General features: G+C 54.7%; 1 protein-coding gene across 3 annotated transcripts in view; it reads left to right on the forward strand.

Annotated features, from left to right (window-relative positions):
* Positions 1 to 21,915, forward strand: part of CIITA (class II major histocompatibility complex transactivator) — a 47,621-nt gene extending 25,706 nt beyond the window's left edge. For all 3 annotated transcript variants that reach the window (XM_087416952.1, XM_087416953.1, XM_087416954.1), the window contains exons 4-20: positions 1,275 to 1,337; positions 1,518 to 1,598; positions 4,031 to 4,075; positions 5,167 to 5,319; positions 5,792 to 5,935; positions 6,849 to 7,013; positions 7,534 to 7,605; positions 8,408 to 10,058; positions 10,942 to 11,100; positions 11,752 to 11,823; positions 14,498 to 14,578; positions 15,126 to 15,218; positions 17,072 to 17,158; positions 19,533 to 19,616; positions 19,785 to 19,868; positions 20,586 to 20,683; positions 21,212 to 21,915. In XM_087416952.1, coding sequence (XP_087273078.1) covers positions 1,275 to 1,337; positions 1,518 to 1,598; positions 4,031 to 4,075; positions 5,167 to 5,319; positions 5,792 to 5,935; positions 6,849 to 7,013; positions 7,534 to 7,605; positions 8,408 to 10,058; positions 10,942 to 11,100; positions 11,752 to 11,823; positions 14,498 to 14,578; positions 15,126 to 15,218; positions 17,072 to 17,158; positions 19,533 to 19,616; positions 19,785 to 19,868; positions 20,586 to 20,661 — 3,110 coding nt within the window. In that variant the 3' untranslated portion in view covers positions 20,662 to 20,683; positions 21,212 to 21,915. The remainder of the gene's footprint in view (positions 1 to 1,274; positions 1,338 to 1,517; positions 1,599 to 4,030; positions 4,076 to 5,166; positions 5,320 to 5,791; positions 5,936 to 6,848; positions 7,014 to 7,533; positions 7,606 to 8,407; positions 10,059 to 10,941; positions 11,101 to 11,751; positions 11,824 to 14,497; positions 14,579 to 15,125; positions 15,219 to 17,071; positions 17,159 to 19,532; positions 19,617 to 19,784; positions 19,869 to 20,585; positions 20,684 to 21,211) is intronic.
* Positions 21,916 to 22,559: the final 644 nt, after the last annotated feature.

Below are 22,559 nucleotides of genomic sequence, written 5' to 3' on the forward strand. Positions count from 1 at the left end.
TTTCCTCGGGGGAAGCAGAAGTGTTTGTGGCTGAGGGCCTTCACATTTCTGCACAACTGGAGGCAGTGGTGAAGGATTTAGGGGCTTTTTTCACTTAGGGGCGTCTCCACAGGAAGTGGGAGCTGCCGAAGCAAGCAGAGGAAACAGCTTCACCCAACTCTGCCCCTCAAGTCTGTGGTTTTCTCTGTGCTGCAGAGAACCTGGGCATGCAGTCATTTGAAGCAGCTTGAAATATTATGCTGGCTTCCATGTATACAAAATGTGAATAATAATCACATCTGCCTCATGGACGGCTCAGGATTGAATGAAGAAGTTTCTGTGTGTAAAGTGTTTAGAAAAGGAATTTGCAAAGAGTAAGCGTTCAATAAGTGTTGGGTACCACCCCCCCACAACCACCCCCCCAGCAGCATTATCATCTTTATCAGCAGCAGCAGCATTGCTGCCCTCACTCTAGTCCTCAGCTCAGAAGTCGTTTATGCCTCCCCATTGCCTATAAAATCAAGTCCTAACTTTCCCCAACCTGAAACTTCCACTGCAGACACCTACCTTTCAGAGTTTCCAAAACATACTCCTAACACCTCTCCTCAGTCTGTCCCCACTACCTCAGAAAGCCCTCCACTTTCCACCTCTCAGACTCTGCCCCATATTTCAAGGCCTGGCTCCAAGAGCCCTTCCTCTGGGAAGCCCTCCCGTATTGCTCCGTCCCACTATATACCCTCTCCTCTCACCTCTTGCCATGATAACTGTCTTCCCATTGGCTCCAAGCCATGTTCCACTTCATATAACTAACCACCATTTATTGAGCGCCTGCTGTGTACTGACTACTGTGTTGAATGCTTTAAATGCAGAGCCTCCAATCCTCACCATCCATCCCTGGGTCGTAGGCATTATTTATTCTCATTACACAGATGTGGAAATTGGGGCCCAGAGAAGTTAAGTAACTGGCCCAAGGTCGCACAGCTGGTAGGGCTAGTGGGGGGTACAGCTGGAGTTTAAACTCAAACCCCATGACAACTCTACATTCTGCACTGCACGACTTTATAGCAATAGATAAGTTTTCATGGATGCATATCATCCCTTCAGCTAGATTAAGAGCCCATGAAGGTTCAGTATTCAATATTAATTTGATCATTCATTTAGCAAACATTTACTGAGCCTCCACTCTGTGCCAGACCTGGAGGGTCACAGCTCCCTGGTGCCCAGTCCAAGACCTGGCACCAATAGGCATTCAGGGAGAATCTGTTGGTTGACCGCACTTTTCCTTGTCTGGGCAGCGGAACTGGACCAGTACGTGTTCCAGGACTCCCATCTGGAGGGCCTGAGCAAAGACATTTTCAGTAAGTTCGGGGCTTTCTGCTCAGCCTGCGTTTCCTTCCTTATTCCTTGGGGAGTGCCCATGATACCCAACGGCCACCCTCTGATGGGGGGTCAGATCCCTCCCCAACACAGGGACAATGGAGGCTCACCTTGGGCCTCCAATGACTGTGTGTGTTGGTGTCTTTGGTTTTTCTCTAAAGTCGAGCACATAGGATTGGAAGAAATGATCAGCGAGAGTGTGGAGGTGCCGGAGGAAGCAGGGCAGAAAAGTCAGAAAAGACGTGAGTGAGCCCCTCCCTGATCCCACCCAGCATTGCTTGAGTCTTGGCCCCGCCTTGGCTCCAAAGCCTGCTGTGGCTCCCAGTTACTTCTCTTGTCAAGTCCCGCCCACTCCGCCTGGGTTTGGGTATCCCGCCCACCTCTCCCCTCACCACTGCTCGTTGGAGACCCAGGGAGGAAGCAGATGGCCCAGGAGGAAATGGCCACTCTCCTGGCGGGTCTCTGTCCCTGGCTGTTTTGATTGCCATTTCCAAAACAACCTTTGGACTCTGGCTTCTCTTCCATCCTTAGCTGTCACCCTGTGTTTGAGGGAGGTCTCTACACACAGGTTCTGGAGTCAGCAAGAACTGGGTTTTAGTCCTGGATCTGCTGTCTTTTGTCTGTGTGACCTTGAGCAAGTACCTGCACCTCTCTGAGCCTCCTACTCAGTCTTCCTACCTCCTTAACCTCTCCTCACTTGGCAGCCAATGTGAGCTTTTAAATACAAATCCCGGAGCCGACCCATTGGCGCAAGTGGTTAAGTGCACGCGCTCTGCTGCTGGTGGCCCGGGTTCGGATCCCGGGCGCGCACCGACGCACCGCTTGGCGAGCCATGCTGTGGCGGCGTCCCATATAAAGCGGAGGAAGATGGGCATGGATGTTAGCCCAGGGCCAGTCTTCCTCAGCAAAAAGAGGAGGATTGGCAGATGTTAGCACAGGGCCGATCTTCCTTAAAAAAAATAAAATAAAATAAATGGAAATCCCATTGTTTTGCTGCCCTGCTAACCCTTCAATGGCTACAAAATATGTACCACAAGGCCTGCATGATCTAACCCTTCCCACTTCTCCAAACTCCCCACGAGCCACTATGCTGCAGCCACACTGGCTTCTTTCCATTCCTGTAACCCACGTCCCCTTTCCAGCCTCAGGACCTTTGCACTTGCTGTTCTCTCTTTCTGGAGTGCCCTTCCCCCAGTTCTTCGCATGGCTGGCTCCTTCGAATCTTTTAGGTCTTGGCTAACATGTCACTTCCTCCTGGTTGCCTTCCTAGATAACCCTTTCCACATAGATAAACTCACTTATTTTCACCTTGTCTGTGTCTCTCCTGGCACCTTAGCACTTGTCACAATCTGGACTTATTTTATTTATTCCTTTTGCCTAGTTCCCCCACTGTGAGGACAGGGACCCTGTCTTTCTTACTCATCACTGCATCCCCGGCTTCTAGCATAGTGCCTGGAAGACAGTAGCACCTCAATAAATATCCTCTAATGAAAATATCTGTAAAATGGGCATAACAGTTCATTGAATGCTGACTATGTGCCATCCCAGGTGTATTTATTTATTTTTGAACAGATGAAACAGGCACATGGTATAAAAATTCAAAAGGTGCAAAGAATATTCAGTGGGAAAAAAGCTCCCTCTCGCCCCTGTCCCCCAGTCCCTCAGTTTTTCTCCCTGAAAGCAACCTATGTTGCCACTTTCTTTTGTGCCTTGTCAGAAATATTCTATTCATTTATAAGCCAACTCTTTAAAAAAAAATTTTTTTCCACGCAAATGACCACATTGTCGGTACACTCTTCTGCACTCAGCTTTCTTCATTTAACATGTCCAGGAGGTGGTTTCCGTATCACTGATGGAGAACACATGGAATTCAAGGGAATTCCTCTCTTTCTCTTTTTGTTTTCATTTGATAAATATTTTCCTGAACATTTTATTATGAAATTTTTCAACATACAGTAAAACTGAAAGAATTGTACTACAAACAACCATGTACCCACTGCTTACCTTCTACAATTAATGTTTGGCTATATTTGCCTTGACACATCTCTGTCCATCTGTCCGCCCCTCTGTCCATGCTCCCATTCATTCATTTCCTTTTTGGAACATTTCAAAGGAAACTACAGGCACCAGTACACTTCCCCATACATCCTTCAGCATCCTTGTTCTTTTTTGGGGCTGCATGGTATTTCACTGGATGGATGAACCATGATTTGTTTGATCAGCCCCTTGCTGAGGGACACATAGGGTTTTTCTCCGTTGATGTGCTAAGCACTTGATGTTCACTCACTGATTTCGCCAATGTTCTCCTGCAAAGTACAAATCACCGCCCTATTTCACAGCTGAAAGAGCAAAGGCTCAGAGAGGCTCTGTTGCCAAGACACACAGCTAGGAAGGGATCAAAAGCAGGTTGTTTTTTACTTTTATTTTTTTAAACTCAAATGCGTCCTGCGTCCCCTGTGTGGCTCTGCCTCACCACCTTGGGTGCTTCCAGGGTGGGTTGGGCTCCAGCGGACGAGAGGGGACGGGAATGGTCAGAGGCAGAGGAGGGAGTGGATCCCCGAGGCCACTTCCCTGCCATTTGAAGGCCAGTCCATAGGGCCTGCTGGGTCTGTGAGCCCCTCCTGGCTTGGAACACCCCTTCCTGAGCCAGCTCAGCGCTGTGTTCTCTCCGCAGCCTTCCCCGAGGAGCTGCCGGCTGACCAGAAGCACAGAAAGCTAGGTGAGCAGGGCGGGGTGGGAGATGGCAAGGCAGGAAAGTGGGGCCTCCTCAGGCGCACATAAACTGGCGTGGGAAAGCCAAGGCTCAGAGAGGCGGAGCCACTTGTCCAAGGTCACACAGCTGGTGAGAGGCACTGCTGGCATGCAGGCCAGGATCATGGTTCCACAGCCTGTGCTCTGTGGTTCCAGGCTGCTGGGAGATCCAGCTTCTCCTACAAAGACTCTCCCCTAACACCTCCCTCTTCTTAATTCTGAGTCAGAGCCGAAACCCCGCCCCTCGCCTCCTTCCACTGCCCCTCGGGGGCCACACTTCTCCTTTCAGAGCCCAGAGTCACCTAGGGTCAGTGGTCACCCAGCGCCTCCCGCCCTCCTCACAGCCCTCATGCCTCAGTGAGCCTGTTCCCCGGAGCTCACCATCTCTTCCCGCCAGATGCTTCCTCCCCACCCCGCCTCTCCCCTCCCCTTTGTTCCCCCATCTTCCTTCCTCCCCGCCCGTTGTTATTGCAAAGATGGGGAGACCAGACCCTGTGTCGGGAACAGGCTGTGGAATAAAAGGCTCATAGTCTGATGGAGGAAGCCTGGTGCCTGTCCTCAGAAAGTTCCAATCTGATGGGGAGACAGGGGCCCTGCCCATGAAGACCCCAGGAGGATGGAGAAGTAGTCCCTGTCTTCAAGGAGCTCCCAGTCTGATGGGGAAAGCAAGTCTCCACCCTCCTGGACCTCCCAGTTAAATGGAGGAGATAAACCTGTGCTCCAGTCTGAGGGGAAGTGCTTGGAGTCTCTCAGGGTCCCCAGGGGCTCAGTGGCTGGCTGTGGAAGGTGGTAGGGCCCTGGGGCCAACAGCCCATTCATAGGTCTGTCCCGCCCCAGCTCTCCATCTCGGGGAGCTCTTGCAGCCCAGTCACAAGGAGCAGGGTGCACAGAGCAGTTGTTGATCAAGCCAGCCACACCCAGGGCTGAGAAAAGGACAGGCGTTTCCTCCAACTGCCAGGAGAGAGATCCACTCTGCTCCCAGAGCCCATCCCACCCCAAGAAGGCCCCTCCAGGCACCCAGATCTCACCCAGCCTCTCCCATGGCCCCCTTCCTCACAGCCGAGCCCCCCGCTGTGCCCCTGGTGACTGGCAGTTTCCTGGTGGGGCCAGTGAGTGACTCCTCGACTCTGCCCTGCCCATCACCGGCTGCTCTGTTTAACAAGGAGCCGGAATCCAGCCAGACCCGGCTGGAGGAAACCGTCCTGACGCCCGGTATGTTAGGGGCTTGGAAAGGGTGGGCTTCCCTGCTCCCTGGAGGTGCCCGAGGAGTGGCTAAGGCAGGGACCACCAGGCACAGGAATTCCCCCCACCCCGAATCAGTGTCACCCACTTCCCTCCCAGCCAGTCCCATCCTTACGGTCCCCACCAGCTCAGCCCAGGCCAGAGAACACGCCTTGGAAGAAACACATCCGTGGGAGGCATAACAGGAACTCTCCACCAATTAGGGAATTCACCCTCCAGCCCTATGCATTCATCAGCTAACTATGAACTGGGCGCCTTCTCTGTGCCAGCTGCTCTGCTAGGTGCTAGGGGCACCGCCAGGGGCAAGACAGACACGGCTGCTGCTCTTGGGGAGCCTGGAGACCTTTAAAAAAAGGAGTCAGATGTTAATCAAATAACCATGAAACAGGATTACAAGCAGATGCTATGCAGGGTCCCACCTCACTGCCTTTGTGTCTCGCAGTGCCCCCCTCCAGTTCCTTGTTGAGCTGCCTGAGTCTCCCTGCTGGACCCATCCAGATCATCCCCACACTCCCCACTCTGCCCCAGGGGCTCTGGCAAATCTCAGGGGCTGGGACAGGGGTCTCCGGCGTGTTCATCTACCAAGGTGAGTGTACCTGATTGCTCCCTGACCCCGTCCTCCCCTGGCCCCGGCATTTGGCAGTTGTAGCCTAGCACCTTCTCACGATCCTCTCTCCCCAGAATACCCTTCTCTGTCCCCATTTCCCAAAAATCAAAGCAGGGGAGCAGAGCTCCCCAAGGTGGCCTGGGTCAGTGACCCATTGAGTGGCTATGTGGCCTTCCCTGTATCAATTTCCCCCCGAGCCTTAGTTTTTCTTCTTTTTTTAATTAAACTTTATTATGTTTTTAAATCACAAAATCAATACACGCTCGTTAATAAGCCAAGCAATAAGAGATGCTTACAAGAGTCACTGAGCCACTCCCTCTCTCATTTAGTATACTGCTGTGAACAGTATGGTGTGCATCCTTGCACAGCTTTCTCTGAATTGCCTTGTTTCCTGACCAGCAAAATGGCCTCCGCTGACCTGCCACACTGACTTGTGGGGTAGTGAATTCGCCAGGGGAAGGCACCTTTGGCTCTCAGGGATGGGAGAGAGGATGAGGCCGGGAGAACACTTCCACTCAATTTGAGAGCATCCTTTGAAGGTTGCATGCCAGTTTTTGTCTAACGCCCTGGCACCCAGAAGGGAGCATTCCTGACAACTAGGAAAATGAGCACCGACCACACAGCAAGAAGCGTGCTATAATAGCACCTGCTCCAAGACCCCCATGGAGCTTTTTGCGTCCATTTCCCAGATGAGGAAACCAAGGCTTCAGGAGCTCAGTGTCACTCCAGAGCTCTTTCCTCAATTCTGTCCTGAAATGTTTTCCTTTGGAAGTTGCTCTGTCCTCTCCCCAGACTTCCCAAGCCCCACAGCCTGGTTTGGGGTAGGAGTGACCCAAGTGGGTCCCTGTGTGGGTACCTGGCTCTTCCTACACCCCTCTCCCTCCCCACATAGGCGAGGTGCCCCAGGCCAGCCAGGTGCCCCCTTCCAGCAGCCCAGCTGTCCACGGCCTCCCGAAGTCCCCAGACCGGCCCGGTTCCACCAGCCCCTTCGCCCCATCGGCAGCTGACCTCCCCGGCATGCCCGAACCAGCCCTGACCTCCCGGGCCAATGTGACAGGTAAGGGCCCTTGAGGCCTGTGAGTTAGTGGAAGCAGGCGTGAGGCCCGGGGAGGGAATCGCCTCGGACAATCACGATCTACAAACAGGGCTGCCTGCGGGGACAGCCAGGCTGTGTTTACGGGGAAAACAGAGCTGGAAGAGTCTCCACGGAGTCAACTGGAGAATCCGCGTCCCACCTGAACGGGCCACCAGCCTTCAGTTGCTTGTCACCCTGCAGGACAGCAGGCCCAGTGTGGCCAGATCTTCTGAACTGTCAGCAGAATCTGGAAATCCCAATTTTTACCTAGATATTGTGATTTTTAAAACATTCGTGAAATTTTTTCAAGTACAGCTGGCCAAAGAAAGACATCTTTGAGTGGGATACAGCCTCAGGCCGTAACCTCTAACCTCCGTCTTGGGGAGACCCAGTCCTTGTGGGCTCTGCCCTCGGGATACTCGGAGGACTGAATGCCCCAGAGGGAGGGGAGCCCCCGGGGGCACCCGCACCCTAACTCTGACACTGGCTTCTTCATCTCCAGATGAAGACGAGGTGTCCCCCACCCAATGCTCGGCAGCTCGCGACGTCCCCAGCAAGCCTCCAAAATGGCCTGGTGAGTGGTGGCAGGGTCCCTCTGCCATGGGTGCTGGGGGCCAAAGCCCAGATCTGGCTTCCCTTCACTCCTTCATTCAACCCATTCATTCACTCACCTACTCATTTGGTTCCACCATCAATTCAGCATTCATTCCACTGCTTACACTTAAGTGATGCTTACAGAGCACCTGCCCGTCGTACGTGCGTGCTAGGTATTGACATCTTGTTTGCGAGTCTGCGAGAATGGATGAGGGAAGAGTGGGTGATTGATGATGAGTATGGGAGTGATGGAAGGTGGGAATAAAAGAGCGAATAAGAGAACAGCCAAATTAGTAATCTTACTCTGTTCCAGGTGCTCTTCTAAGCACATCAGATATGTTAAAGCATCCAAGTCGCAAACAACCCTAACATTATCCCCATTTTACAGATGGGGAAACTGAGGCACAGCAGGGTCTAGAACAGGCTCGAGATGACACTAGTAAGTGGTGGAGTTAGGATTTGAACCAGACACACGGATTCCGCTATCTTAACTCTTAACGCCCCCCACTGCCCTCCTATATTGAGTGAGCAAAAGAAGAAGGTTAGTGAGTAAATGAAGGAGTGGATAGGTAAATGAGTGAGAAGATGAATGAATGAATGGGTGTGGGAATGAACGCGTGAGCGTCTGGGTAACTGAATGAGGCAGCTAAGAGAGAAGGCGGTCGATGAGGACAGTGTGGTGAACGGATGAAGACGCTAGTGGTGGCCAGGCTGGCCTCTCGCTGTCCTCACGGCGGCCAGCCCTGTCACTAGCATCCCCCCGCACCCCTTGGCCTTTGCAGAGAGTGTGGAGCAGTTCTGCCGCTCGCTACAGGACAAGCACCAGGCCGAGCCCGCAGGCCCGGACGGCATCCTGGTGGAGGTGGACCTGCTGCGAGCGCGGCTGGAGAGGAACAGCAGCAAGAGCCTGGAGAGGGAGCTGGCCACCCCGGACTGGGCGGAGCGGCAGCCGGCCTGCGGGGGTCTGGCCGAGGTGCTGCTGGCTGCTGGAGACCGGCGGCGGCCGCGTGAGACGCAGGTTATTGCTGTGCTGGGCAAAGCAGGACAGGGGAAGAGTCGCTGGGCCCGGGCGGTGAGCCGGGCCTGGGCCTGCGGCCGGCTGCCACAGTACGACTTCGTCTTCCACCTCCCCTGCCACTGTTTGGACCGTCCCGGGGACACTTACCGCCTGCGGGATCTGCTCTTCTCGCTGGGCCCGCAGCCTCTGCCGGTGGACGACGAGGTCTTCAGCTACATTTTAAGGAGGCCGGACCGCGTTCTGCTCATCCTGGATGCCTTCGAGGAGCTCGAAGCCCAAGACGGCTTCCTGCACAGCGCGTGCGGCCCCGTGTCCCCGGAACCCCGCTCCCTCGGGGGGCTGCTGGCGGGCCTCTTCCAGCGCAAGCTGCTGCGCGGCTGCACCCTGCTGCTCACGGCCCGGCCCCGGGGCCGCCTCGCCCAGAGCCTGAGCAAGGCTGACGCCCTGTTCGAGATGGCGGGCTTCTCAGCCGAGCAGGCCGAGACCTACGTGAGGCGCTACTTTGAGCTTTCGGGGGGCACTGAGCGCCGGGAGAGAGCCCTGGCGCTCCTCCGGGACCAGCCGTTTCTGCTCGGGCACAGCCACAGCCCCACGGTGTGCCGGGCGGTGTGCCAGCTCTCCGAGGCCCTCCTGGAGCGGGGCGATGAGGCCGAGCTGCCCTCCACGCTCACCGGACTCTACGTCGGCCTTCTGAGCCCAGCAGCCCGCGACAGCCCCCCGGGGGCCCTGGCGGCGCTGGCCAAGCTGGCCTGGGAGCTGGGCCGCAGACACCAGGGCACCCTGCGGGAGGACCAGCTCCCGTCTGCCGAGGTGAGGGCCTGGGCTGTGGCCAAAGGCTTGGTGCAGCCCATCCCGGGGGCCCCGGAGCCCGAGCTGGCCTTCTCCAGCTTCCTCCTGCAATGCTTCCTGGGGGCCGTGTGGCTGGCTCTGAGCGGCGAAATCAAGGACAAGGAGCTGCCGCAGTATTTGGCACTGACCCCGAGGAAGAAGAGGCCCTATGACAACTGGCTGGAGGGCGTGCCACGCTTTCTGGCCGGGCTGGTCTTCCAGCCTCGCGCCTGCTGCCTGGGCGCCCTGGCGGGGCCGGAGGGGACCCCCTTGGCGGACAGGAAGCAGAAGGTGCTCACCAGGTACTTGAAGCGGCTGCAGCCGGGGACGCTGCGCGCAGGGCGGCTGCTGGAGCTGCTGCACTGCGCCCACGAGGCGCGGGACGCCGGGCTTTGGCAGCACGTGGTGCAGGGGCTCCCGGCCCGCCTCTCCTTCCTGGGCACCCGGCTCACGCCTCCCGACACCCGCGTGCTGGGCAGCGCCCTGGAGGCAGCGGGCCGACACTTCTCCCTGGACCTCCGCAGCACTGGCATTGACCCCTCTGGACTGGGGAGCCTCGTGGGACTCAGCTGTGTCACCCGTTTCAGGTGGGGGCAGGGTCCGGGGAGGGGGCTTCTTCCCACTGGGCGCCTGCTGTGGTCTTGGTGCTGTGCCCAGTGCTGGCGCTGTGGGGTCTCATTGAGTATGCACAGCAGCCAGCTGGAGGCAGGACTGAGTCCCTCCGTTTTTAAGATGAGGAAGCCAAGGCTCAGAGAGGGACAGCAGCTTGCCTGAGGTCACACAGCCAGAGAGGGCAGCATCATTCTTTCAACCCATATTTGAAGGCCCGCCATGTGCCGGCCCTGAGCCATGTCTAGAATCTAAGACTGATCTGGGTTCAAATTCGTTTTCTTCTCTCCATCCCCTGATCAAACCACCAATTGGTCATGGGTGGATTAAAGCCACAGCCTCTCCTTGACCTCCCTGCCTCCATTCTGTCCTCTTCCACACCACTTTATATTCAACCATGAGAGCAATTGTCCCAGAACTTGCATTTGAGCATATCCAACCCCGCTTACAACCCTTCAGAGGCACCCCACTCCCCCCAGAATGAAGTCTAAATTCCTTAATTTGGCTCATTTAAATCCTTCTGCAATCTGTTTGATCACTTCAGCCTAACCGCCAGAGAATCTCTCCCACCTTCCCCCTAAACATACTTTACCCAAGCTGTAAGGTCCTACACCATTGTAGTGGTTCAAACAAGAATTTAGTGATGAGCTTCCTGGTAGCCAAAACAAAACCACCGGGAGAGTTGAGAAAAAGGAGGAATCGATAAGGGCTGGAGTGGTCATGGAAGGCTTTCTGGAGGAGGTAGGGGTTAAGCTGAGGAAGGAAAGTATATGAATAGGTAGGAGGTCCCTTCATGGAGCTGCCCCTCCACTACGGTCTAGCCCGGTCACTGTGCCTGGGTCTGAGGCCCTTCCTCCACAGGGCCGCCTTGAGTGACACGGTGGGGCTGTGGGAGTCCCTACAGCAGCGTGGGGAGGACGAGCTACTCCGGGCGGCGGAGGAGAAGTTCACCATCGAGCCTTTCAAGGCCAAGACCATGAAGGATGTGGAAGACCTGGGCAACCTTGTGCAGATCCAGAGGTGAGGGGGAGAGGACGTGCAGGTTGAGGACACACAGGACCTAATATTAAGTTTGCCATTAGCACTTCCAGTGCCTTATCTCCTTTGGGACATGCCCTGCCCTCCCCCTGGACAGCGGCCGCCTGGAATCTCTCCCTGCAGTCACCACCCAGGCAACACCACCAGGACTTGTCACTTGGTCCCGTTCAAACTTGCCATCATGTACCCAGTTCTTTCTCAGCAAAAGCCAGGGAGGTACTCCCCTGCTGAGAGTTATGAGCTGCCTTCTGTCCCCAGTGACAGAAATGACACCTGTGGGCACGTTCCAAGGCAGCCAGGACCAGTATCATCCCCATTTTGTAGATGGCAGAGCCCTAAGGTCCAGAGGGCAGAGGAAACTTGGCCACAGAACAACAGTGCTTCACTCATTCCTTCATCATACGTTGTGTGAGCACCTACTGTGCGCTGTCTGGGATGGGTGTTTGTAAGTGCCTGCTCTGAAACACACAGTAACGCCCTAATAACGTACTATCCTGAGGTTTTTCTTTTTTTAACAGACGGGCAGTCCTTCCGGGGAATTTTGGGCACTGGGGCAGATATCCTGGGACACACAGATTGGGGCTCAGCCACAGGCGACGAGCCTGCTCCCCTAACATTGCCTGTTCTTTCCAGGACAAGAAGTTCCTCAGAAGACGTAGCTGGGGAGCTCCCTGCTATCCGGGGCCTACAGAAGCTGGAGTTTGCGTAAGCAAAGGGGTGAATTGTTTCAGGTCCCCGCGAGGTTTCTTCACCAGCATTAGCCGGGCTCGTACCACCAGAATGGAGATGGGTCCCCAGAATCATTCTTAACCTCTTGCCCCACCACTCTGGAAACCAGTTTTTCCAGCAGCCGTGGCCAGTCCTGGCTAGTGCTGGAGTTTCTCGGGTGTGAAGCTAACTGGCCCATTTACTGGTGAACATGCTCATTCGCATTCACTCATTCAGCAGAGCTACTCACACGTGGCCGAGTCCACTGTCCTCAATGAGCTTGCAGTCTGGTGCAAATAGACCATTACCAACTGCTGAGATTCATGGCAGGAAACTCAAGGGCTGCTAGAGTGTGGACTTGGGGGAGGTCAAGGGGACTTCCTGGAGGAGGTGATCACTGAAGCTTGATAAAGGAGTAGGAATGAGCCAGGTGGGGAGGCCATGCCGGCTGGAGGGATAGTTGTCATCTCCCCAGTCTGCAGATGCAAACGCCGAGGCCTAGAGCATAAAATTTGCCCAAAGTCACAAGAGGCAGGTCAGCCTGGCTCTTGGTCCAACAAAGGAAAAAGCTAAATTGGTGTTTGGTCCTTGTTAGGGATCTGAAATCATCTAGCGATTAGGAAGGAATTATTAAACACTGCTAGTGTACTCCGCGCATTTTGTACATAATCTCACTAATTTCAAGAGCTACACTGGGAGATAGCCATTATCTTCCCCATTTTACAGATGAGGAAACTGAGGCCTAGCGAGGTTAAGTAACTTGCCCAAGGTGCCCAGCTGGTCACCCACAAGCTGTCTGCCCCTGCTAATCACTTCTCCCCCAACACCCGGAGAAAAAGCTAAGTGTTTCTTGTTTCCAACAGAGACAAAGGTGCCAAATTTGTGCAGAGGTAAAAATGTTGCTGAAAAGAGGAAATGTATGAAAACAATCACCGAGGGCCCTTTCTGGCTTTGAATTATTTTCAGCCTAAAAAGCCCCTAGTTCAAGGTCGGAACTGTGGTCTGGGGAACAGCAGCCATGGGGTGGAACAGCCCAGAACCGGGAGACTCACCACCTGGAGGCCGGAAGCCCCAAGAAAGTTCTGAGGAAGGGAGGAAGGAAGGAAAGGACTATTTTGGGTGTGTGAGCCACTGTGCCACTGTGCCAGGCATGCTGTGGTTCTCAGCTGCCCCCAGATCAGGCTCAAAACCCTGCCGGGACTCTGCTGGTAGATGGCCCTTCCCTGATCCCGCCCCCAGTTACCTCTTCATCCTTATGTCCCATCTCTCGCTCACTCCCCTCTAGCCTCGCGGTCCCCTTGCTGCTTTTCAGCCTCACTAGGCATGATCCAGCCTCTGGGGCTTTGCACTGGCTGTGCCTTCTGCCAGGATGCTCTTCCCCAGATATCTGCCTGGCCCACGCCCTCGCCGCCTTCTGGTTTTCACCAAGCAAGGCCTTTTCCGACTCCTCTATTTAAAAGTACAATTCTGCCCCACTTGACATGGTACTTTTCTCTGTCACTTATTATCTCCCACACCAGATAGCTGACCGATTTCTTTGATTATCTAGAATGTCAGCTCCACAAGGACAAGAATTTTTGTCTGTGTTGTTCACGGCTGTCTCCATGACAGGCTCTGTGGGCCTGGCACGTGGTAGGCAAGCAATCTATATTTGATGAATGAATTCCTTACTCCTTCCAACGACCTCATAAGACTGGGGCTACATTTGAGGAGACCGAGACTCAGAGGTGAAGGGATTTGCTGCAAAAGCCCCACAGGAGCTAAGTGGCAGAGCCCAGATTCAAATCAGATTTTAGACTCCCATCTTGTGAACTTTCATGGAGGCCAGTGGTTCCCAGACTTTGGGATTTCAAAGACTGAGAGTATTTCAGAGTGAATTTGAGTGACTAGGTACAGTTACCATCTTTTCATTTTTATCAAGTTATGTGTTCATTCAAACAAGCAAAATAACCACTGATGGCACCATAATTTTATCAAAGAATGAACATTTTAATGTCAAAAAAGTCCAAGGGACATAATTTCAGAATAAAAGACAGTTCAAGACATTGAGTACATTTAACCATATTTTAAAAACAAAACAAAACAGCCCTCTATTGTCTTTATTTCTCTCATTCCCTTGAAGTCTGGTCTAAATTAAATATCAATCCAGGCTGTGTGACCTTGTGTGAGTTAGATAATCTCTCGGTGCTTCTGTTGCCTCATCTGTAAAGTGAAGATAAGAAGTGCCCTTAGCTTGGTGTTAAATGAGATGTAATCTAAGTGAAGGACCCGGCGTGTGCCTGGTACATAATAAGTGCTCAAGAAATGGTTCTATTTGTTACGAAAACGCAATGGCAAATAAGTAAACCATCTTCCTGGTAGGCCTGGTGGTGGTCCTCGGTCACACCGCTCCATGCCAGGGTGGGAGAAGGGTGCATGGGGATGTGGGAAAGAGTGAAAACTGGCTCCCCCACTCAAAGATAAAAGCTGGGGAGCCCCGAGCTGGGAGCCCAGCTGGCCGCCTGGGGGGCTCTGTGAAATCTGCCCGGGGCAGAAGGGATTGGGGTCCCTCCTGGGGAGCTGGGGAGGGGGCCTCAGAGGGGCCCCTCTGTGCCCTGTTCTGCTGCACGCTGGGGCCCAATCGAGGGGCCCTGACTGAGCTGTGCTCTCCTCTCTGCTTGGTGCCTCCTAGGCTGGGCCCCGTCCTGGGCCCCCAGGCGTTCCCCAGACTGGTGGGGCTCCTCGAGGCCTTTTCCTCCTTGCAACATCTGGAGTGAGTACAGACCCCAGACTACCCGGCACCCTTGGGCTTTGACCACCCAGACCCTGCCCCTGTTCTCCCGTTTCTCTCACTCTGTCCTGCTGCGTCCTCAGTGTGGCTGGTGTGAGTGGCCAATGACCCCATGCAGGGAAGGGACGGCAGGTGGGAATCCCCAGTAATAAAAAAACGTGAAATCCTTTGTGACCTTTGAAACTCTTCCCACGGCCTCGTGCCCTGCTCCCAGCAACCCCATGGGAAAGCAGGGTCAGGAGCGTGGCCCACCCTGCAGTTGAGGTCCCAACAGGTTAAGGAAGTTGTGCAAGCTCACGGGGCTCCCAGGAAGGAGAACAGGGATTCAGGCCTGTGGGGAGTTAGAACCTTGTCCCCTGCCTGGCCAGCTGGTGCCCCTGGCTGATGAGGACTTGCTCTCAACAGCTCAGCCGTCTGCCTATGGTGTGTCCAGAGGTGGGGGGATGGGAGGAGCCGCTGCTGGGTCGGAGGGAGGGGGAGGTGGCCTCCACGGTGCTGGCTGACGGCCCCCATCTGATTCCACCTGCAGCCTGGACTCGCTGAGCGAGAACAAGATCGGGGACGAGGGTGTCGCCCAGCTCTCGGCCACCTTCCCACAGCTGACGGCCCTGGAGACGCTCAAGTGAGTGGGCTGGGCCTGTCCTTCCCACTGCATTTCACCCCCCAGTCCAGCTGGCTTTTTTATCCTTTCATTCACTCATCCATCTAATCATGCATCCCTCCAATCATTCACCCATTCACTTATTCATTCATTCACTCAATCATTTCCTTATTCACTCATTCATCCAACCACTCATTCAATCATTTCTTTATTTAATCACCCATTCAACCAATCATTTATTAATTTAATCAACAGATGTTGAAGGGGCACCTACCATGTGCAGGCACCATTCTAGGCCCTGGAGACCCAGCTTTAAACAAAACAGAGCCCTGACCTCAGGGCTCTTCCAGTGCGGGGGCACAATAAACAAGCAAACGAACAAATCCGTAATTGCAGACTATTCAGTGATGAATGTAAACAATGTTTAGTGAGAGAAAATTACACTGGGGGATGAAATAGGAGAGATAGATCACGATTTATCAGTAAAATATTATTATAAAAGTAGTAAATTTTTATTTTATTTATTTATTTTATTTTTATTTTTATTTTTTGTTGAGGAAGATTGGCCCTGTGCTAACATTTGTTGCCAATCCTCCTCTTTTTGCTGAGGAAGACTGGCCCTGGGCTAACATCCGTGCCCATCTTCCTCTACTTTATATGGGACGCCGCCACAGCATGGCTTGATGAGCAGTGCATTGGTGCACACCTGGGACTTGAACCTGTGAACCCCAGGCCACCGAAGGGGAGCGTGCAAACTTAACCACTACACCACTGGGCCGGCCTGTAAATTTTTATTTTTTAAAAAAACTGCTCTGGGCTTTGGGCAGTAGGAGATGGCTATGATGCAGAAGGATCAACATGATTTTTTACTGAACCTAGAGGTATCATCAAAATCTGTCCACACTCCACTTCATGACTGTGATTGGTACAGCCACAGAATTCACCAGAATTCACTTAGGGGTTTCCTTGATTGTCAGACACTGAGACTTCTCAGGCAATTTATAGTGTTCTAGGTAACATGGTGAGCAAGGTAGATTTCCCTCCCTTTGTCCGTCCTTCCATCCATCCTTCCTTCCTTCCTCTCTCTCTCCCTCCCCTCCCTCCTTCTCGTCCCCTCTTAAATATTTATTGAGCACCTACTACGTGGTTGGCACTGCTCTCGGCACAGGGATGCAGTAATGAACAAACAGCTGCAACCCCTCGCCTTGTGGAGCCCACGGCCATTAAACGAATAACATGAACACTTATTTAATTGCAGTGCTTAAAAGTGCTTCAAAGGGAGGCGGCCTGGCAGCATAGTGGTTGGGTTCACACGCTCTGCTTCGGCGGCCTGTGGTTCACTGGTTCAGATCCCGGGCGTGGACGTGCACACCGCTTATTGGGCCATGCCGTGGCAGGTGTACCACATGTAAGGTGGAGGAGGATGGGCATGGATGTTGGCCTGGGGCCAATCTTCGTCAGCAAAGGGGGGAGGATTGGCAACGGGTGTTAGCTCAGGGCTAATCTTCCTCACCAAAAAAAAAAAAAAAGTGGTTCAAAGGGACAAGAAAGGATACTATAAAATCGTCAAACAGTGTGGAGGGAGAGCGATCTGTCTCTCTCATCTGTGTTCTCACCTCATCACCCCACTCAGCCACAGGACGTAACAGTATCTTTTTATTTATCAAGAGTTAGTGGAAGTCCACCCACAGCGCATTCACAGTTCATTACCCACGACTCTCATCAAGGTGGATGGTCATGTGTTTCCTGCTCTGGGCCGCCCTGTGAGGAAGTGAGAGTTCCCCAGCTCCACCCAAGCCCGGGGCAGACAGATGCTGATGGGCAAGGGGTGTGCGAGTTTGGCGCTGAGCCCTCCCCTCTCTATGTGCCTGCAGCCTGTCCCAGAACAGCATCACCGATGTGGGCGCCTGCAAGCTCGCCGAGGCCCTGCCCTCGCTGGCTGCGTCCCTCCTCAGGCTGAGGTGAGTGGGGCCCCGCGTCAGTCAGGTGCTGAGCTGGTGGGCTGCGGGAGGGCAAAGCCCCCTTCTTGCCAGCTGCAAAGTGCAACACTGGGACTCTGGAAGCAGTCACTGCAGGCTGTTCTGCTGCGTCGGTGTCGCACACCTTGGGGTAGGGGGCATCAACCTAAAATCCAGTATGAACACAATGCCCCGGAGTTGGGCAATGCCACAGCCCCAGACAAGAGTGTTAGCATGACCTGGCAAAGAGCATCTGACAGACTCTGGGCAAGTCGCTGACTCATCTCAAGCCTCTGCTTTCTCACCTGGAAAATGGGTACCATAAATGGCCCAAGGAAAGAGGTCTGGTGTGCAATAAATATTGGTCCTCTTTCCCCAGGGGATGGCAGGACTGAGCCTTTTCTGGAGTCCAGGGGTGGTGGTTGCTAGAAGGCTGACCTTGGCTGGCTCCTGTCACTCACACATGGTCAGTGCCTACACTGCCACCTTCTGGCGGGCCTTGGCATAGCACTTTTTGCTTTCGGTTACCTCCAGCCTGGCCCCTGGGGGGTCCCAGGGACTAATGAGGGGGCCGAGAGCTGGGACCGGAGCCCCAGTATGAGCCCCAGTGTTGCCAGCTCTCCTCTCTCGCCAAACTAGGAGGAACTTGCCTCTCCTTCCCCAGCCCTCGTCACCTGCCAAGGACGGCCAGAGTCAGATTCCCAGGGGAGATGGCATCTAGTTATTGACACATCCATTCTCTATCCTTCCGGCCAGGGTCACCGGGTGCAGCTGTGTAGGTTGTGTACTGTGCAACTCGTAGTCTACATGGATGGCACCCCCTAGAGTTGTTCAGGGCATGTGATATTCTCTAATATCAACCATGGGCAGAACCTGTGCTAGGAACTAGAGATACAACTAAGAACAAAACAAATGTGGTTCTTGCTTTCCAGTTTCTTGCATAATAAATAAGTAAGCATATGCATAAATATTTTAAAATAGTGATTCATGCTGGGAAGGAAACTAACAAGGGCCCAAGAGGGTACAATAGGGAGTATGGAATTGACTAGGGAGGTCAGGAGACCTCTGAGGAAGTGACCCTTTCGCTTCCAGGGGAAGCTCTCAGGGAAAAGCATTCCAGGAAGAGGGAACAGCAGATGCAAAGGCCCCGAGGTGGGAAAGAGGTTGGGTCTTTGAGGGTCATAAGGGCCCCTGCGGCTGGCTATAGGGAATGAGGGACAGAGGGTGGGAGAGGAAGTGGAGAGGTCAGAGGAGGCCAGATCCTGCAGGGAGGCCCTTGTAGGTCAGGAGGGGGCTTCTGGAGTTTTTCCACTGTGAACGGAGAAGCAGGTGAGTCATATGGGGGTGATAACCTGACCTGACTGACCCTTTGAGAAACTAAATCTAAGATGCCATCCATTGTAAGACACCACTACGAGGACAAAACGCTGCTAATTAAACTCCGACACTCACTGATTGTCAGTCACCCTGACCTCAGTGATGCTCAGATGTGACCATGTACATCTTGGCACCAAGGAAATGTGGGAAGAATCCTCTGCCTGCTGGGGGAGGAAGGGCCTCCTGGGTTCTGAGACCCCCCAGGAAGAGACTGTGAGCCTCCGCCTAGTATCTGCTCTGGTACCGGCGACTCGTGACGTCAGGGGATGCTGGAGTTGAGGCTGGATCCACTTTGCTGCAGTGTGGACCTGCTTTTACAGGCAGCCCTGCAGTGGGGCCCTGAGGCTGAGTCACGGCAAAGTCACAGCCTTGACATTAGAACCTCGGCAGCACCCGGCTTGTTAAAAGGATGCGCCATGATGAGTGTACAGCTTAAGTCGGCACCAGCGACTATTTCCGACGCTGCTCGTGGGGGCTGTGAATACACCACAGAAACCTGAGCCGGCCCAGTGACTCCGGGTTTTTCTCTCCCCTCGTATCCCCAGTGCTGGTCACACCCTCTACGGTAACCCGTTTAATCGTCACACACCCCCGGGAGTAGTAAAAACCATAGCCAACATTAGATCGTTCCTCGTGCCAGGCCCCATTCTGGGTGTTCTACCAGCATTAACTCATTTACTCCTGCCCACAGTTACTCTACCGTGCCCATTTTGTGGAGGAGCAAACTGAGTCACAGAGGAGTTAAGTGACTCCCCGAGGTCACACAGGCAGCAAGCTGCAGAGCTGGGATCTGAACTCAGGAAGTCTCAGCCAGGAAGCTACTTCCACTCAGTCCTGCTGCTTCCCTGGCCTCGCTGTGTGACCACGGAGAAGCAGCCTCGACTCTCTGGGCCTCAGTTTGCCCCTCTGTAAAATGGGGCGGCAATGCCGGCTGGGTGTGGGTCCCCTGGGCCCTGACCCCCAGCATGCCCAGCCCCTGCCCTGCCCTCTGTCTCTGCAGCTTGTATAATAATTGCATCTGTGACGTGGGAGCTGAGAGCCTGGCGCACGTGCTTCCAGACATGGTGTCCCTGCGGGTGCTAGAGTGAGTGGGAGCCTGGCAGCGGGTGGCGGGGGCCTGGGGAGACTGGGGGGTTTCTGCTGGCATCGTGGGAGGGGCCGGGCTGAGGTCTGGTTGTCGAGAGCATGGTGGTGGCCCGGGTCAGGGCTGGATGGCCCGAGGGCCAGGCCCCAGGACGGTTTCTCTCCCCAGTGTCCAGTACAACAAGTTCACAGCCGCGGGGGCCCAGCAGCTCACGGCCAGCCTGAGAAAGTGCCCTCACGTGGAGACGCTGGCGTAAGTCTCGGCAGTCCTATGGGTGGAGAGCCACCCGCTGCGTTTCAGGGTGTCAGCCCCATGCTCAGAGCCCACTCTGCCCCTCACCCACGTGCGACCTTGGGCAAGCAGACACTGCACCCCCGTGGCCTCAGTTCCTCCGTCTGTAAAATGGGAGTGATAATACTTACCCCCAATCAGTTTTGTAAGGTTAAATTAGTCAAGACTTATGGAACGTTGTCCGGTACACGAAAATGCTCAATATATTAGTTTGAACAATATGAAATCGCTTATATACAACTATTTTTGACCTACAAAATTGGCCATTTCATATGGTGCAAACTTGTTTATTATTATGTCACCATGATGTCTAATGGCCAATACTGGTACTTGATACTCTTTCAAATCACTCTCATCTATATAATCACTCATATCTTCTAAGAAGGGGGATCTTCTAACACCCATTTTACAGATGAGGAGAATAAGGCACAGAGAGGTTACCTAACCATTTTGAGGTAACACAGCACGTCAGCAGCAGAGCCAGGTCTAAAGACAGGGGTCTTGGGGCTCCTAGGCCTCTGCTGTCCTCATGACCCAGCTCTGCCCTGGGCCTGCCGGGTGGGAAGTCCCCAAGGTTCTAGGCTGGGTGGGAGGGGGATCTGGTGGCAGCTTGTGTTGGGGTCTCCAGGCCACCATCTCTCCTCTAACCTGGCCTCTGCGTCCCATGCCCTATCACAGGATGTGGACGCCCACCATCCCGTTTGGTGTCCAGGAACACCTGCAGCAGCTGGACTCCCGGATCAGCCTGAGATGATCCCGGCTGTGCCCGGGACAAGGTAGCTGGGGTGGGCTTGGGAGGCAGAAATGCAGGGGCCCCTGGGGTGACTGTCCCAGTGAAGGAGGAATCTGTAAAAAGGGGGTGGGGGCAGCGTGGGAGCTGGGTGACCACCCCTGGACCATGCACTGCCTGGGCCTCCCCGGTCTCGGGGCTGGGCTCAGTGGAGGTGTCCTAAAGGTTTGAGCTTGGAGACTGGGGGAAGGACAGGGTGGGGGGCCGTCCCCATCCCACAGCCCTTAGCACTGGGCAGCTCTTCCTGCCGGGACAGCCAAGCCGTCCCTGGGGCCATCTCTGCCTGTGTGCTGCCTCGATGCCCCACAGCATCTTTGTAGGAATTGGCTCTACAAGTTTCCTGTCTCTCACTGTGCAGATGGCTGCCCCCTCACTTCCGTGCTCCCCCGACCTGTGACGTCCCCCTCCTCCCTTCCCACCGTCCCTGCCATCCCCGATGTTGACAACACTCTCCATGTGTCACGCTGCTCCCTCCTAAAGCTTCCTGACTTCCCCCTCTCCTGACCTCCCACAGCGCGTGCTCTGCGGACACTGACCATGCTGGACCTTGGCCTGGTGATTTGTGGAGACAGCTCTTCTTGGGCGTATCTTACAGGCCTCGGCGCCCTGGCACCCAGCCTGGCTCAGGGTCGGCCCCGCCCAGCTGCGGAAGGACTGTCGGCCTGCTCCTCAGACGGACTCAGGCCCGGCTCCAGGCTCATTCAGGGCTCACAGTGATGCCAGCCCTGCTCGGCCGCTGCGGCCCTGGCAGACGGGCGGGCGCCTGGTGGCAGCTGCAGTCCCCCAGGAGTCCTGGGGCATTCCCTGCGGGACGCTCCAGACAGCGTGGCCAGGCCAGAGTAAGGATGGAGGCGGCCACATCGCCACCTCCCCGGGTCCCTGCAGCCTGGGGAGAAAGCAGTTCTCACGTTGCTCTCCTGACGGGTGCCTGGTGCTCTGCAGACACCAGCGGGCACCCCCGGTCTGCTCATTCTCAAACACGACAGGCTGGGACTCTGTGGCAGCTGCTTTCCGTCGGTGGGACTTACTGTTTGCACTAACTTTGTTTGCCGAGGCCAAGTGAGGCCTGGCCAGACACACTGGACCTTCGCAGGAAGACAGCTGACAGTACACTAATGGAGGAGGGGAGGGGAGACGGCTGGGGACCCCATCTGCGTGTTCGCCTGCATTTCCGGTGTCTCTTTCCACTACATGATAAATGGCTCCTTGCCTCTCCCAGGCAGGCCGGTGCTGGAGTTTATCCCGTGATTAACATTTTGGGGCGCCCACTGCTCCGATCATCTAATGCGTCATAAACCACCCCAAAATGCAGAGGCTTAAACTGCACACACATCCGTTCTGCTCACACTGCCGTTTGGGCAGGGCTCGGCAGGGACAGCTCGTCTGCCCCCTCAGTGTCAGCTGTGGTCATCTGAAGGCTCGTTCACTCCTGTGGCTGGCACTAGATGCTGGCCGGTGGTGGGGGCCTCGGCTCCTCTAAGGAACGGTGAGAGGGGGACCTCTCCATGTGGACTGGTTTGGGCTTCCTCACAGCGGTGGCTGGGTTGTGAGGTGGTCAACCACAAAGGGAGAAAGAGAGAGAGAGAGAGAGACCACAAGAGAGAAAGTGCGTCCTTTTTATAACCTAGCCTTAGAAGTCACACAGCAGCACTTCCACCATATTCTTTGTCCAGTTTGCCAGGGGCCATCGCTCTCCCACCCCCATCCCCCAACACACACACACACACACACACACACACACACACACGCACGCACGCGCGCACACGCCCGCGCGCAGATGCGCTGTTTGGGGAGCAGTAAGGTTGAGGCGCCGTGAGCCTGCAGAGGGGAACGTCTGCCTCTGCCCCGCCGCTCCATCAGCA

This window comes from Ceratotherium simum, chromosome 26 (genome assembly GCF_057802395.1).
Source record: "Ceratotherium simum simum isolate JZ-2026a chromosome 26, ASM5780239v1, whole genome shotgun sequence".
In the NCBI taxonomy this organism is placed as follows: Eukaryota; Metazoa; Chordata; class Mammalia; order Perissodactyla; family Rhinocerotidae; genus Ceratotherium; species Ceratotherium simum.